Source organism: Rana temporaria, chromosome 5 (assembly GCF_905171775.1).
Source record: "Rana temporaria chromosome 5, aRanTem1.1, whole genome shotgun sequence".
Classification (NCBI taxonomy): Eukaryota; Metazoa; Chordata; class Amphibia; order Anura; family Ranidae; genus Rana; species Rana temporaria.
In genome coordinates this window covers 329,717,075-329,732,063 of record NC_053493.1, presented here as the reverse complement: position 1 = coordinate 329,732,063, position 14,989 = coordinate 329,717,075, and the positions used below count along the sequence as shown (strand labels likewise).

At 40.6% G+C, this 14,989-nt stretch overlaps 1 protein-coding gene across 1 annotated transcript in view; it reads left to right on the top strand.

The window, feature by feature from the left end:
* TTPA (alpha tocopherol transfer protein) overlaps positions 1-1,690 on the top strand; it is a 71,856-nt gene extending 70,166 nt beyond the window's left edge. Inside the window, exon 5 of the mRNA XM_040354269.1 lies at positions 1,149-1,690. Coding sequence (XP_040210203.1) covers positions 1,149-1,322 — 174 coding nt within the window. The 3' untranslated portion in view covers positions 1,323-1,690. The remainder of the gene's footprint in view (positions 1-1,148) is intronic.
* The last annotated feature ends 13,299 nt before the right edge of the window (positions 1,691-14,989 follow it).

Below are 14,989 nucleotides of genomic sequence, written 5' to 3'. Positions count from 1 at the left end.
ATCCTATATAAAATATGAATTTCACTTTTTGAATTGAATTGCTGAAATAAATTAACATTTTGATATTCTAATTTTAATGAGATGCACCTTTAACATGGTACAGCAGGCACATATCAGTAATATGAAATGTTGGGCTTACATATTCTTTAAGGTGGGTATAAACGGCTAGAGCAGCGTCCGGATGAATTTTAACCTGTGTGTGGCCCTATCTGTTTGACAGCAGTCAATCAGTAAGGCTGGAAAACGTTCATCGATTAGTGCTTGCGGACGATGCTCAGTGTATTCCACTAGCGGAGAGTCCCAGAATACAATGATGCAGCAGGGAGAAATCCTCCATCCACCTTGCTTGTGGGGATGGGGTAAATTGGTTTTCACTCTGCATGCTGGACAAGAAGAAAACTAAGTGTGTCCAATCATCACAGCAGCTTCCTTGGCCAAGCAGTTACACCTGCCCTGCTCAGAGTCGCAGCCCCCATCAGTGCTCCCCATCTGCTAGAAATCCCCCAAGTGAACCCACAAATTGGCTTTTTCACAGCCACTTGTTGGGTACCAGGACTTTAAAAGGATAAGTGCACTTATTGTTTTTGCCCTCAGCTACCCGATCCTACCCACCCCTGTTCTCAGATGCATATTTAACCAGATCTGACTTCTGCAGCCTCTGTTGTTTACATCCCAAGCCACAAATCTTCCCTTTCCTGGCCAATCAGGTGCATTACAGCCCCATAGACTTCTTTTGATGCTGTAATTTACCTGTGCCAGGGCTAAATCAACCAATAGGCAACAGTTGTGGTGACTTGTCTGGGGCTAACCTGAAGGAAAGCTAAAGACCTTTATAGGTTTTTCTAACTCTTTACGTAACTTTCAGCACTTTTTGGAGCATCTCCGGTTGAAAAGTTTCATACCAGGGTCATGACTGCAGCCATGGCCCCAATATAACCACTTCAACCAAAGGACATATGGGTATGTGCATTTTGTGTGAAGGGGTTGGACATCATGCGTCGTCATGCCTTTTCCCCCATAAAATCCATCTATTTATAAAAATAAAAGGAACAATGTAATGTAGACCATCGTTCCAATTGGTCACAAGTTCACAAGAAGCCAGAACTTTATTATAAAGCCTGACCAGTTGTTTTGTTCTGTTTTTTTAGATTCATATGCATGGTAGCTATTACATACCAACTCTACACCAGCACTTTTCTGAGAATATCCTACCTCCAGAATATGGTGGAACAGGACCCCCAATCATGGATCTCTGCAAAGAATGGACTGATTGCATCATGGATTCTGAGGATTACCTGCTCAGTATATCGGAGAAAGTATAACTTTCTCTAAATTATGCACTTTGTATATAACAGTCCCTGTGGGGAAATAAGCTAGTTATATATTTACTGTGATTTTTAATTTTTAACCAGCTTAAACTATGGTTATGGAATGGTACGGGAATATAGTAATCCAGCAGCTAATTCAACAGAACAGAGAATTCAGTAACATGTATGTACTGTATATTCCAGGATTACCTGGATGAACATTCTGGGTAGCACCAAATGATCACAAATATTCCTATTCCTTAAGTGGATATATAGGAACAAAAACGCCCATGGGATAGCAGAGATGCCTGTAGGTGGGTGGAGTCTTCAAAAGGACAAGAATGTAGAAATAATATTTCTGAAAAAGTGTAGGCCTCTTTTTTAAAAAAAAAAAAAGGAAAACGATAATTAATTGAGCACCAGTCACGCGACAAGTGACTTCTTCAGATGTGGAGCAAGCTCTATGACAAATAAATTGGGGTAGGTAAAAATTGTATGTTTTTATAAAAAAAAAAAAAATATATATATATATATATATATATATATATATATATATATATATATATATATATAATGTGTATATGTGTATATATGTATGTGTATATATATATATATATATATATATATATATATATATATATATATATATATATATATAAACTGGTAGGGCAGCTCTGAAAGTTTTTGAGAATTGCACTTTTTAACATAAAATGCTATGCATGCTATGCATAAGAAAGGAGATAAATATACACGATTAAAAAAAATGAATAGTAATAATATTAAACTGTTCCAATAGTATAAGGATTTATATTGCTGTTCATGCAAGAGAAAATTAGTCAAACAACTGATAGACGTATAAACTGTAGATATACAAGGTGTGTCCAGAAAGTAATGAGAATAATATTTAAAAAAAAAAATGATTTTTATTGAAACATTTTACAATTGAACATTTGTCTCCTCAACCACTTCAGCCCCGGAAGATTTACCCCCTTAATGACTGGGCCATTTTTTGCGATTCGGCACAACGTTGTTTTAACTGACAATTGTGCGGGCGCGCGACTTTGTACAAAAACAAAATTGACGTCCTTTTTTCCCCACAAATAGAGCTTTCTTTTGGTGGTATTTGATCACCTCTGCTATTTTTTTTATTTTTTGCGCTATAAACAAAAAAAGAGCGGCCATTTTGAAAAAAAATATATATATATTTTTTAATTTTTGCTATAATGAATATCCCCCAAAGTAAAAATAAAAAAACAAATTTCTTTCTCAGTTTAGACCAATATGTATACTTCTACATATTTTTGGTTAAAAAAAGCATCCCTGGAAATCTTCAAGTGGGATGATGTTCAGAGCCTGCCTAGTGGCTCTTTGGAGGTTATCCACACTACCAAAATGGTGTCCTTTCTCATTGAGGGAAAGGGGAGGAATTATTAAGGGCTACTCCAAAATGTTGCCCTATGACACCAATAGTGTCCTTTCTCATGTTCAAATCCTGAGTAACGATTTCATGAACAATTTACTTGGCGTTTCTCGTTTCCTCTGCAATCATGAGCCATCGGTCATGGTTAAGAACAGACCTCACTGCATCCACATTCTGTTCTTTTTGACTGACTGCTCTCTATCAGAATAATTGCAGAGGAAACGGGAATTACTAAGTCAATTGTTTATGAAATTGTGACTCAGGATTTGAACATGAGAAAGAAAAGACACCATTTTGGTAGTGTGGTTAACCTCCAAAGAGCCACTAGGCAGGCTCTGACCACCATCCCACCTGAAGACTTCCAGGAATGCCATGAAGAATGGAAGTATTGCTGGGAGCGTTGTGTACACTCACAAGGTGCATACTTTGAAGGAGACCTTGTTCAATTGAAATAATTTTTAAAATATCATTCTCATTACTTTCTGGACACACCTCCATATATATATTTAAAAGAGGAGAGGTCACCAAGAAAAAGAAAACATATATTTTTTAATAATGCCAAAGATGTAAATGGGGGGGGGGGGGGGAATTAGTAAAGCCTGATAGTCTGTATTATTTAATATGGTTAACTAAGTGGATTAATAATGGGGGTAAGAAAGAGGAGATATTGACCACTCACACAGAAGCCATTCAGCGGCAATAGAGTACATGAGTGGGCAGGATGTGCATGTGATAGCTAATTGTGTGTGTGTGTGTGTCTTTTTTTTTTTTTTTTTTGTGGGGGGGGGGGGTCTGTTACTGAATCACAGTGATCCATAGTAAAAGTGGATTGCTTAATCCAAGACAAAACAATGCAGGAATCGTATACATCAAATAATAAGATCATTTATAAGCAAAAGGGTGTCTGTTGGAATATACAGAAGTTCTAAATCCTATAATATTGGAAGTCACCCCCCAATCTTTTCTTCTCCACCATTTTATGCATTCTTGATCATTTTGACTTGAGTATGTTGTGACGATTTCACGGCTTGTCATTATTTGTACGAGAGGTTGAGGTTAATTGCTTACCGGGTCTTTAGTTAGTACAAAGAACCTCCTTTTACGATGGTCCTTAATTTTCCACTGAGGAAAAAACCTTGATTTAGTTTTTTTAAGGTTGTGGGGATTCTTTTGTTCAGAGATTCTTTTATTTTTAAACCATGACACATAAACAGTATATTGGCACATTAAGAAACAATCTGACAGACCTTTTATGCTTTTTGAGTTCTTGGAACAATGTAACTATGTATTTGACATACCTGGCCGATCAGTGTTGCCAACCGGACAGTTCGTAAAAACGGGCACTTTTTTCCCCCGTTCGTAAATGTCTGTGGTTGCGGAAATGTGCCAGTAAAAATAGCCAAGATCGGTTCGGCTTGAAACTGCGCATGGAGATTGGAGGCAAGGGGTGATGGTGGCTGCGATGGCACCACAGAGGGGGAGATTGGAGGCAGGGGGTGTTAGTGGCACCGCAGAGGGGGATGGTGGCACCACAGGGGTTGTTGGTGGCACCGCAGCGGGGGATGGAGGCAGGGGGTGATTGGAGGCAGGGGGCCTGGGGGAGATTGGAGGCAGGGGGAAATTGTGGCACCGCAGAAAGGGGTGAAGGCAGGGGGTGTTGGTGGCAGAGGGGGATGGAGGCAGGGGGTGATGTGACTAAATAATTTGCCCTTATTATACCAAAAATAACAAAAAAAATATTTGACCTTAATATCTACCTTAAATCACATTGTTATTTGCCTAGCGTACTTGTTTGTAGCCTAAATACTGAAATTTGCACCTAAAAAAAATTATTTTGTAAATTTTGTGAAATGCCAGTAAAAATGTGGCTGCGCCAGTAAATTTCGGGTGTCGTGCCAGTAAATTTCAATCTGGTAGGTTGCCAACACTGTGGCCGATGCCCCTGAAAGGTGGAAATCGCTGAAGTAGACACTGCTACTCCAGTTATCTCCACTTGCTTCCAATTCCCGTGTTGAGTGACCAGCTTGATGAACACAGGAGGTTGGCTGCTCAGTGCGGGCACCATTGAGAGAATGCTTTGTATTTTCTGAATGAATCAAAGCTTTCTCTAACTGGACGAGGTGGAGAGTGTGACATCACCTCCCAAACCAAAGCATTCTCTGAATGGCACCCGTGCCAAGTGTCCGGTCTCCTGTATTAACAATGCAGAAAAGCAGCTGCTCAGTGCAGGACCTGGAAACGAGTGGAGATCACTGAATTGGCATACCTCCCAACTTTTTGAGATGGGAATGAGGGACACCTATCAGTAAAAGTATTCAGGCATAGGACACGCCCCTTGCCACACCTCCTTAAAGGAGAATTGTACGAAAAAACAAGATTGGTTAAACTCACAAGTGCTTTTTTTTACCACTACTACTCCTTTATATTAGGAAAAAAAGAGTTAATTGCGCTAAACCAAACTGTGCACTTGTATCAAACGAACAATTAAGGCATGTGCTAAACATCTGAATTAACACTCTAAAAATAAATACTTATATGTATCGCATGGAGTCAGGGGGCCTGGAGCCGCCTGGCCCTGCTGAGCAATAGTGTGTAAGCCCAGTGATCAATGACACAAATAAATGTGAAAAAACGTGACAACACTAATTGCTGATAAAAATAGACCACAAAAGTGATAAGTGAAGTCCATGAAATCCAAAATGAAAAATAAATAAATTTAGAAATCAATGTGTGATGAGTCCATATAGCAGAGAAGACACCGTGAAAGCTTCAAAAATTGCTGTTGCTAGGCACCAGACGTGAATCCACCACCAATCATGCAGCTGCTTACCAGAAATCAAGGTCCTGCCGGACCACTATCAACATATCTCTCAACCATAGATCTTTAAAGCAGCAGTAGATCCTCCACTTGCGCTAGAATCATGCCGTGCTCAACGATGGATATAAAAAGACAAAACAGAGCTCCACATAGCATAAAATCCGGGTAATTTATTTAAAACAGGAGTAGACAGATATACAACTCACATTTGGGTTGATAAAAACAGCATTTGGCCTGTAACGCCGGCCGGACGTATCCAGGAACAAAGCCACTCGTGGGAGTAATGAAAGGGATGGCGTCCACACGTCACTCACTCCACCCGACGCGTTTCGTGAATAGATCACTTCGAAGTGATCTATTCACGAAACGCGTCGGGTGGAGTGAGTGACGTGTGGACGCCATCCCTTTCATTACTCCCACGAGTGGCTTTGTTCCTGGATACGTCCGGCCGGCGTTACAGGCCAAATGCTGTTTTTATCAACCCAAATGTGAGTTGTATATCTGTCTACTCCTGTTTTAAATAAATTACCCGGATTTTATGCTATGTGGAGCTCTGTTTTGTCTTTTTATATCCATCGTTGAGCACGGCATGATTCTAGCGCAAGTGGAGGATCTACTGCTGCTTTAAAGATCTATGGTTGAGAGATATGTTGATAGTGGTCCGGCAGGACCTTGATTTCTGGTAAGCAGCTGCATGATTGGTGGTGGATTCACGTCTGGTGCCTAGCAACAGCAATTTTTAAAGCTTTCACGGTGTCTTCTCTGCTATATGGACTGATCGCACATTGATTTCTAAATTTATTTATTTTTCATTTTGGATTTCATGGACTTCACTTATCACTTTTGTGGTCTATTTTTATCAGCAATTAGTGTTGTCACGTTTTTTCACATTTATTTGTGTCATTGATCACTGGGCTTACACACTATTGCTCAGCAGGGCCAGGCGGCTCCAGGCCCCCTGACTCCATGCGATACATATAAGTATTTATTTTTAGAGTGTTAATTCAGATGTTTAGCACATGCACTTTGGCACATGCCTTAATTGTTCGTTTGATACAAGTGCACAGTTTGGTTTAGCGCAATTAACTCTTTTTTTCCTGTTATTTACTTTGTTTATACACAATTTAATTGCTGCTTGTCAATCCGATTTTTCAACCTAGCGCAGTTGTTCCCAATTTTACTCCTTTATATTGGCTTTTGGAATTTACAAATGCAGCCATTTAGAAATCAGACGAAAGGTTTAGCGCTGGGAAACACTTTTTTAATAGATAAAAAGTGCTTTTTATAAACAACTATATAGATCAGACCAAAATGAGGGACAACTGAGGAGGCAAGAGGGACAGAGGGACATTGCTCCAAATCAGGGACAGTCCCTAGAAATCAGGTATAGTTGGGAGCTATGAATTGGCGACATCTACTTCAGAGATTTCCAGCTTCCAGTGGCACCGGCTAGGTATGTCGTATACAAGCTGGACCAATGTAACTATGTATAACATGCTGATGCCTGGAATTATTCTTTAAAATATGGCATCCTGTTTTTGAGTTTTTTTTAAATGCTGCCAAAATGTTGTTCGGTTATTCAGAACCACAATTGATGGACAATAGCCATTTAAAGCCGGTGTGTACCTTTTTTAGAAAAGCCATAATACAGTTCAGATAAACTGCCTATTACAATATGTTTTGTATATAAACTGCTGTAGCTGAAAAGGGGTTTCAGTTACTGTAGTGTACTACATGACCATGCCATACATTCCTGAATTAATGAAACAGTTGGACGATTATAATTAGTTAAACTGAGTATTTATTGGTAAGTTGTAATTTTCTGTGCAAGATAATTTCTGTCCTTTTTTTTGCGGTTTAATAATTCTAATGATTATACAGTTGGTTGTTACATTTCTTACTGTAGTTTTCCCTTAAAGAGACCCTATCACCAACCTAAAAGGGCAGAAAAAAAAGTTAATGTTTGTTTTTTACTTTTCAGTGCTTTTCCTTACCAAAAATGTTTTATTCACTTGCCATGTGCCTTATTATTCTCCATGCTGGAGTGCCTTATTACTCTCTGTGCTGTCCTCCATTCCTTCCAGAATCCTATAGAGCAGGGATATGCAATTAGCAGACCTCCAGCTGTTGCAGAACTACAAATCCCATTTGCCATAGCAAGACAACCATGACACCCAGGCCCCGTACACACGAGAGGATCGATCCGCTGAAATTGATCCGCGGACCGGTTTCAGCGGATAGATCCCCTGGTGTGTACGATCCAGCGGATCTTTTTCCACGGATTTATGTCCCCGGGGATGGATTTCCAGCGGATCAAAATTTCTTGACATGCTAAGAGATCGATCCGCTGTAATCCAGTCCAACGGATTGATCCGCTGGTCTGTACAGACTCACCGGATCAATCCGTCCAAATCCATCCCCCGCATGCGTCGTAATGATTCGACGCATGCATGGAAGTCCTTATATCACAGCGTCGCGCACGTCGCCGCGTCATCATGGCGGCGACGGCGCGACACGTCACCGCGGACGGAATTCCGCGGGGATTTTGATCTCATGGTTAGTACAACCATGAGATCAAAATCCGCCAGAGGATCCTAGTACACAAATCCTCTCGTGTGTACTAGGCCCCAGAGGCATGATGGGACTTGTAGTTTTGCATCAGCTGGAGGTCCGCTTATTGCATATCCCTGCTATAGAGTGTCACTTGAGTGACAGCTCTGAGTCTGCTGGGACTGCTGACATCACATCCAACATGGCTACACCTAGCGGCGGACTCTGGCATTTTGGGTGTCTACACTAGGGAGGTGTTTGCATGTATAGAACATGCATAAATTGTGGTAATTGCACACAACATCCTATGCAATTATTTTTGTTGAAATGAATGGTCTGGCAACAGGAACTGTTTGACAAATGCTACAGACCTAAGCAATATGAAGAATTCTACTTTACAGTACCTTCTTTGATCGGATGGCATTTTTTGATCGGTGCTTTATGAGTAGTAACTGGAGCAAATTTTTTTGTAGTTTACAGAGAAAAAAATATTTTTATAGATACATGAAACACTGATGTGAAATCGCATCCAAACACTGTAATATCGCGGTATGTGTGCTATATTGTCCATTTTAAGGTGATAAATTATTTTAAATTAAAGTAATTTTTAAATAAGGAGGGAGTTTTAAATGGGTACACAACATTAGCTAGTGCATGGGTGCAACAAGGATAAGTTCACCTTTTGAATATGGAACACCCGTATTTGGGGTTGTATCTAGCAATCTGTAAATTAACTACCTGAACTCTTCCTCCAGCTTTCCAATTGAAAGTTGAAGAGAACGTGCAGGAGCATGACATTGCACCCAAGATCTGCTGATCGCGGGTGCAATACATTGCAGGCTTCTGTCATAAAAATGTGCAGTTGTAATTTTCTTTTTTTTATTCTGCAAAATATGTGCATTTGTTATTTTTTTGTGAAAAGTGAACTTGGCCTTGAATAAAATGTGAAAGAATTCTCTAATAGAATAATATATTTTCTTATTTAGTGAAGCAATTCTAAGGCAATTGTTGTGTAAAGTGCTATGATTCATAGTAACCACATTTTACTATACTGAAGTCAGACACGTGAATTCATTTCTAATTGTTTGCCATTACTGCACCGAGCACATTGGGCCAGATTCACGTAGGTGAGCGGCGGCGTAACGTATCGTAGATACGTTACACCGCCGCAAGTTTTCATCGCAAGTGCCTGATTCACCAAGCACTTGCGATGAAAACCTACGCCGGCGGCCTCCGGCGCAAGGCGGGCCAATTCAAATGGGCGTGTGCCATTTAAATTAGGCGCGCTCCCGCGCCGGACCTACCGCGCATGCTCCGTTTCCTAACTCCCGCTGTGCTTTGCACGAAGTGATGTCATTTTTTCGAACGGCGACGCGCGTAGCGTAATTCCGTATTCCCGGACGGCTTACGCAAACGACGTTATTTTTTTTAATTTTGACGCGGGAACGACGCCATTCTTTATACAGCAATACGATTGCTGCGTAAAGTTAAGGCACCAAAAAAAACGACTAACTTTGCGACGGGAAACTAGACTAGCGGCGACGTAGCGAACGCGAAAAACCGTTGTGGATCGCCGTAACTCCTAATTTGCATACCCGACGCTGGTTTACGACGCAAACTCCCCCCAGCGGCGGCCGCGGTACTGCATCCTAAGATCCGACAGTGTAAAACAATTACACCTGTCGGATCTTAGGTATATTTATGCGTAACTGATTCTATGAATCAGTCGCATAGATAGAAACAGAGATACGACGGCGTATCAGGAGATACGCCGTCGTATCTCATTTGTGAATCTGGCCCATTGTTCCTTCACTTGTTGACTATGTTCAGTGGTATATGTTGTTGTGTGTACCCATTATTTTATCTGTTTACCATTGGAGCCACTGTCCACTGAAGCTCCCTGCATCTTTAAAACATTGTCAAATTTGAATGAGCTGCTAATGTTCAGTGGATAACACTGTATTGGGCTCCATAGAAGTAATACATTTAGTTTTAAAAAGGCCAATGTTATTAAGTGTACCGATTTTATGAAGGTGATTATATCAACAGGCAAATGGAGATGTAATTGGTTTTATTTTCAATGAACAATGACCTACATATCATTAGCAACTTAGAGAAATATGTGGAATGCTAGTACTGCTCATTCACATATATCTTATTCTGAGACATGATGTCAGCAGGAAAAGTTAGAAAAAGGAAAGGTTTCACTTACTTATGCATCTGTTATTGCTGATTTGTAATGTAATGATGCTGCTAATGTATTTAGAAGTAATATAAATATGCAAGGGCGAAGTTATATTATAAACCTTTTTCATCTCTCTGAAATGTAGAATTCATTTTTAATTACTGTACTGAACCTTTTATAAAACTGTGCTGAAATTTGATAAATTTGTTTAAAAAAATAAATGTTTGCGAATAAAACATAAAAATGCCTCATCCTCTTCTTTAAAGGAATCTATTCACATTTACTGTAAAGCAATCCTGTTGGCAGTGAGCTTTAGGCTGGATTTATACTTTTGTTCTGAAGTAACATTCTTTCAAAACTCAGTTTAACATGTTATACCGCAATATTTGCTTATTTACAGTCTTGCGCTCCTTTGACTATTATCTTTTCACAAAAAGGCACATTGCAAAAATTATTATTCATTTTGAATGATTTATTAATATCTATTAATGTTTTTTTTTGATTTTTTTTTTTTAGATTTAAAAGGGATGTTGTATTAGAGTGTGATTTGTAGTGTATCTTTTTAACATATAATTAGCAATCGCAGGGCCTTAAAAAAAATTATTAAAAATAGTTGGTCATGTGGTTTGAGAAAATCTATGGTTTGGGGGGATCTTTTACAAAATGTGAAAGCTGTGAATGAAAAATTTATAAAGTAAGAGATTGCAAAAATGGTACGGCCACCTGCAATTAAAGGGCCGGTTCACACTAGTCAGATGTCAGAAACTTGGTGGCAGAGCTTTTTTTCTGAGGAAAACAGTCGTGTGTGCTTTTCATCGAGAAAACTGTCGAGGAACAAGTTCTCTTTTTCCTCGATGGGAGTCTCGTCGGGCTGGTTTTCAACGAGAAACACGATCGTGTGTATGCTTAGAAACCCGCGCATGCTCAGAATAAAGTATGAGACGGGAGCGCACCTTCGGTAAAAGTAGCGTTTGTAATGGAGATAGCACATTTGTCACGCTGTAACAGACTGAAAAGTGCAAATCGTCTCTTATCATACTTTTACTTAACGCACAGTAACATGAGATTAGCAAAAGCAGCCCCAAGGGTTGTGCCAGTGGAATCGAACTTCCCCTGCCATTGTATGTGTTGTACATCACCGCGTTTGAGAACGAGGAGATTTGGTCTTGACAGTGTGTACGCAAAGCAAGCTTGTCAAGTTTCTCCACAAGCCTGACAAGGAACTCGTCGAGGAAAACGATGTGTCTTTTCCGACGAGTTCCTCGGTCGTGTGTACGAGGCCTCAGACCTTGCATGTGATTTGCACCGCATTGCTGAGCAGATTACATGTGAATTCGCCCATAAAAACTTCATGGCTGAATTTGCATCGCATTTGGACCAAACTCCTGCAGGACCCTTTTTGCGTTCGCACCAGAATCGGATCGTATGGGTGTTTACACCTATGCCATCCGATTATGCAAATCGCACTGCATTTAGCAAACTGATTGCGGGGTGTTGTTAAGGTTCACACTGAGATGCGGGAGTGAAGCCATGCGATTTCGGCTAAACTCACACAATTTCACTCCCGCTGGTCAGTCCTGCTTTTGGCCACGATTACAGAGACATCTGTGCAGGTTTTCTGCTTAGATTTCAATGTAAATCGCGGGCTGAAATCACAAAAAGTAGTACAGAAACTACTTTTTGAAATCAGTGCAGAGCCACAGATACGGCGTCACACCGATTAGTGCCATTGCCAGCAAATGCTGTCGTTTTGACATGAGATTTGGCTTGTCAAAACGCACCAGTGTGAACCAGGGCTAAAGGGGTTAATTCAGTAAAGATATATTTTAGACTTCTTTTTTTTTTTTTTTGGTGGAAATGCCTAAACCTTATTACAGATTGCTGTAAAACCCAAGACAAATATTTAAACAAAGCAAAGTACCAGTTTAGAGTTAAATGTGGTGGTGTAGGTGGAGTTCCTAATTTAATAGTCATGGAATACATCTGAATGATCAATGCATCCAAACCCACAAGCATGATCAGAACTGCAGAAGTAAAGCGCTACCAATAAGGTACATTTTAACATTTGGTCTTCTTTTAATTTTAAGTTTTTGTTACAAAAGCCCCCATTCTGTTATCTATGAAAGACAAAAAAAAAAAAAACCATGTAGCAAGATTTTTGGTGTGCAGCCCATAGTGTTACTGCAACCTTACCTCTAGATGGCACAATCGGGCATAAAACTAAAAGAAGGCTCGATACAATTCCATGTATGTGCAGTGCGCATGGAAACGCGCACACACTATAGATGTAATGGGTGGATATTTGTTTTTCTTTTACACAACATGCATGAGTTTTACTGCAGTAAAATGGGAATTTTTGCTTAGTCCCAAAAATCTTTAGTGTTTCAGTTCTTTTGATCACATATAAATGTTTTAACATGCCTTTTTACATAAAATACAAATAATAACAGTAAAAACTATTGCATGTTCTACATAGTTACATAGGCCCAGATTCACAAAGACTTACGACGGCGTATCTCCAGATACGCCGTCGTAAGTCCGAAAGAGCGCCGTCATATGTATGCGCCTGATTCCTAGAATCAGTTACGCATACATTCTGCCAAGATACGAGCGGCGTAAGTCTCCTACACCGTCGTATCTTGGGTGCATATTTACACTGGCCGCTAGGTGGCGCTTCCCTTGATTTCCGCGTTGAATATGCAAATAAGCTAGAAATGCCGATTCACGAACGTACGTGCGCCTGTCGCATTTAGTTACGCCGTTTACGTAAGACATACCCAGGCGTAAAGATAAAGCAGGTCTCTAGGTGGCGCAGCCCATGCAAACTATGGACGTCGGAACAAGCGTATCTTGATACGTCGTTTGCGTAAGTCGTACGCGAATAGGGCTGTGCGTAAGTTACGTTCACGTCGTAGGCAGTGTTCGACGTATCTTAGGCATTCTATCCGACGCATGCGCACTGGGATACGTCCACGGACGGCGCATGCGCCGTTCGTTCAAAACGTCATTTACGTGGGGTCATGCTTTATTTACATAAAACACGCCCACCTCTTCACAATTTGAATTAGGCGCGCTTACGCCGGCACATTTACGCTACGCCGCCGTAACTTTGGACGCAAGTGCTTTGTGAATACAGCACTTGCCTCTCTAAGTTGTGGCGGCGTAGCGTAAATACGATACGCTACGCCCGCCCACACTTACGCCGCCCTACGTGAATCTAGGCCATAGTAGGTGAGGTTGAAAAAAAGACAAGTCCATCATGATGATTGGCCAAGCATGCACTATGACCCGCATGCTTGGCCAATCACAGCTTTCAAAAAACAGCCATAATTGGCCAAAGCCAGATCATTCTGCAAGTATTTTCACGTGGTGTAATTACAATTCTTGATATAATTCACAGCAGGGCGTTCCAACGCGCACCAAGACTAAGGCCGCGTACACACGATAGGATCGCCAGAGGAGAACGGTCTGAAGGACCGTTTTCATCAGTCCAAACTGATCGTGTGTAGGCCCCATAGGTTCTTTAACCTTCGGTCAAAAAAATGAGAACTTGCTTTAAAATTGAACTGATGGACGCCTAACCGATAGGTCAAAACCGATCGTTAGTATGCAAAAGCATCGGTTAAAAACCCGCGCATGCTCAGAATCAAGTCGACGCATGCTTGGAAGCCTTGAACTTCGTTTTTTTCAGCATGTCGTTGTGTTTTACGTCACCGCGTTCTGACACGATCGTTTTTTTATGGTGTGTAGGCACGACGGACCATCAGTCAGGTTCATCGGTTAACCGATGAGAACGGTCCTTTGGACCGTTCTCATCGGATGGACCGATCGTGTGTACGCGGCCTAACTGTGAGGGCTTACAGTGTTGTGGCAACACCAACACCTAGGGCCCAGATTTCTGCAGAGTATAGACGGCAGGCCCCTACTTTCAAACATCCAACTTACAAACGGCTCCTACTTGCAAACGGAAGGAGACAACAGGAAGTGAGAGGAAATCTACCCCTAGGAAGGGAAATTCTCTTCTGTAAGAGGTGTCTCCTGTCCACTGATGCTTTATCACCAATCCTTGTTTCACTAAAAAAAAAAACATTTTCAAAAAATCATTTGTCATTGGGACAGAAAGTGAGGTGCAATCTTCTGAACAGATGCGCACAGACAGCAAAACAAATGTTACAGGGGTGATAACCCTTCTCTATGTTTTCCAAAAAGCTTAAAAATAGATTTTTTTTGGCTGGAGCTACACTTTAAAAAAAGTACCAGTTCAAAATTACAAACAGATTCTACTTAACAACAAACCTACAGTCCCTGTCTTGTTTGCACTGCCTGTATACTGCTGTTCAAAGTATATAAGGCCAAAGGGGCAGATAATGACCTGGGGGGAGGGGGGAGAACCCATGCTATTTTTCTCAATGATTTTCATCCATAACCAGACATTACATTAAAGCCGCAAGCAGTTTTAAATGACTTTTTTCTTATAGTCATTTTGTGCAGGGACAGTTCTAAACATGTGCCACTTCACAGGCATACTATAGACACCCAGCAGGTACGATATTTTAAAGGAATTTTTCACTTTAAGCATCACTGCTCCCGAAAAAACGACCGTTTTTTAAAACTTTTTTTTCCATTGATACATGTTCCCTGTAACTTGCATATTAGCCTTTAAAATTAGCACTTTTGAATTCGAACGTTCGAGTCCCATAGACTTCAAT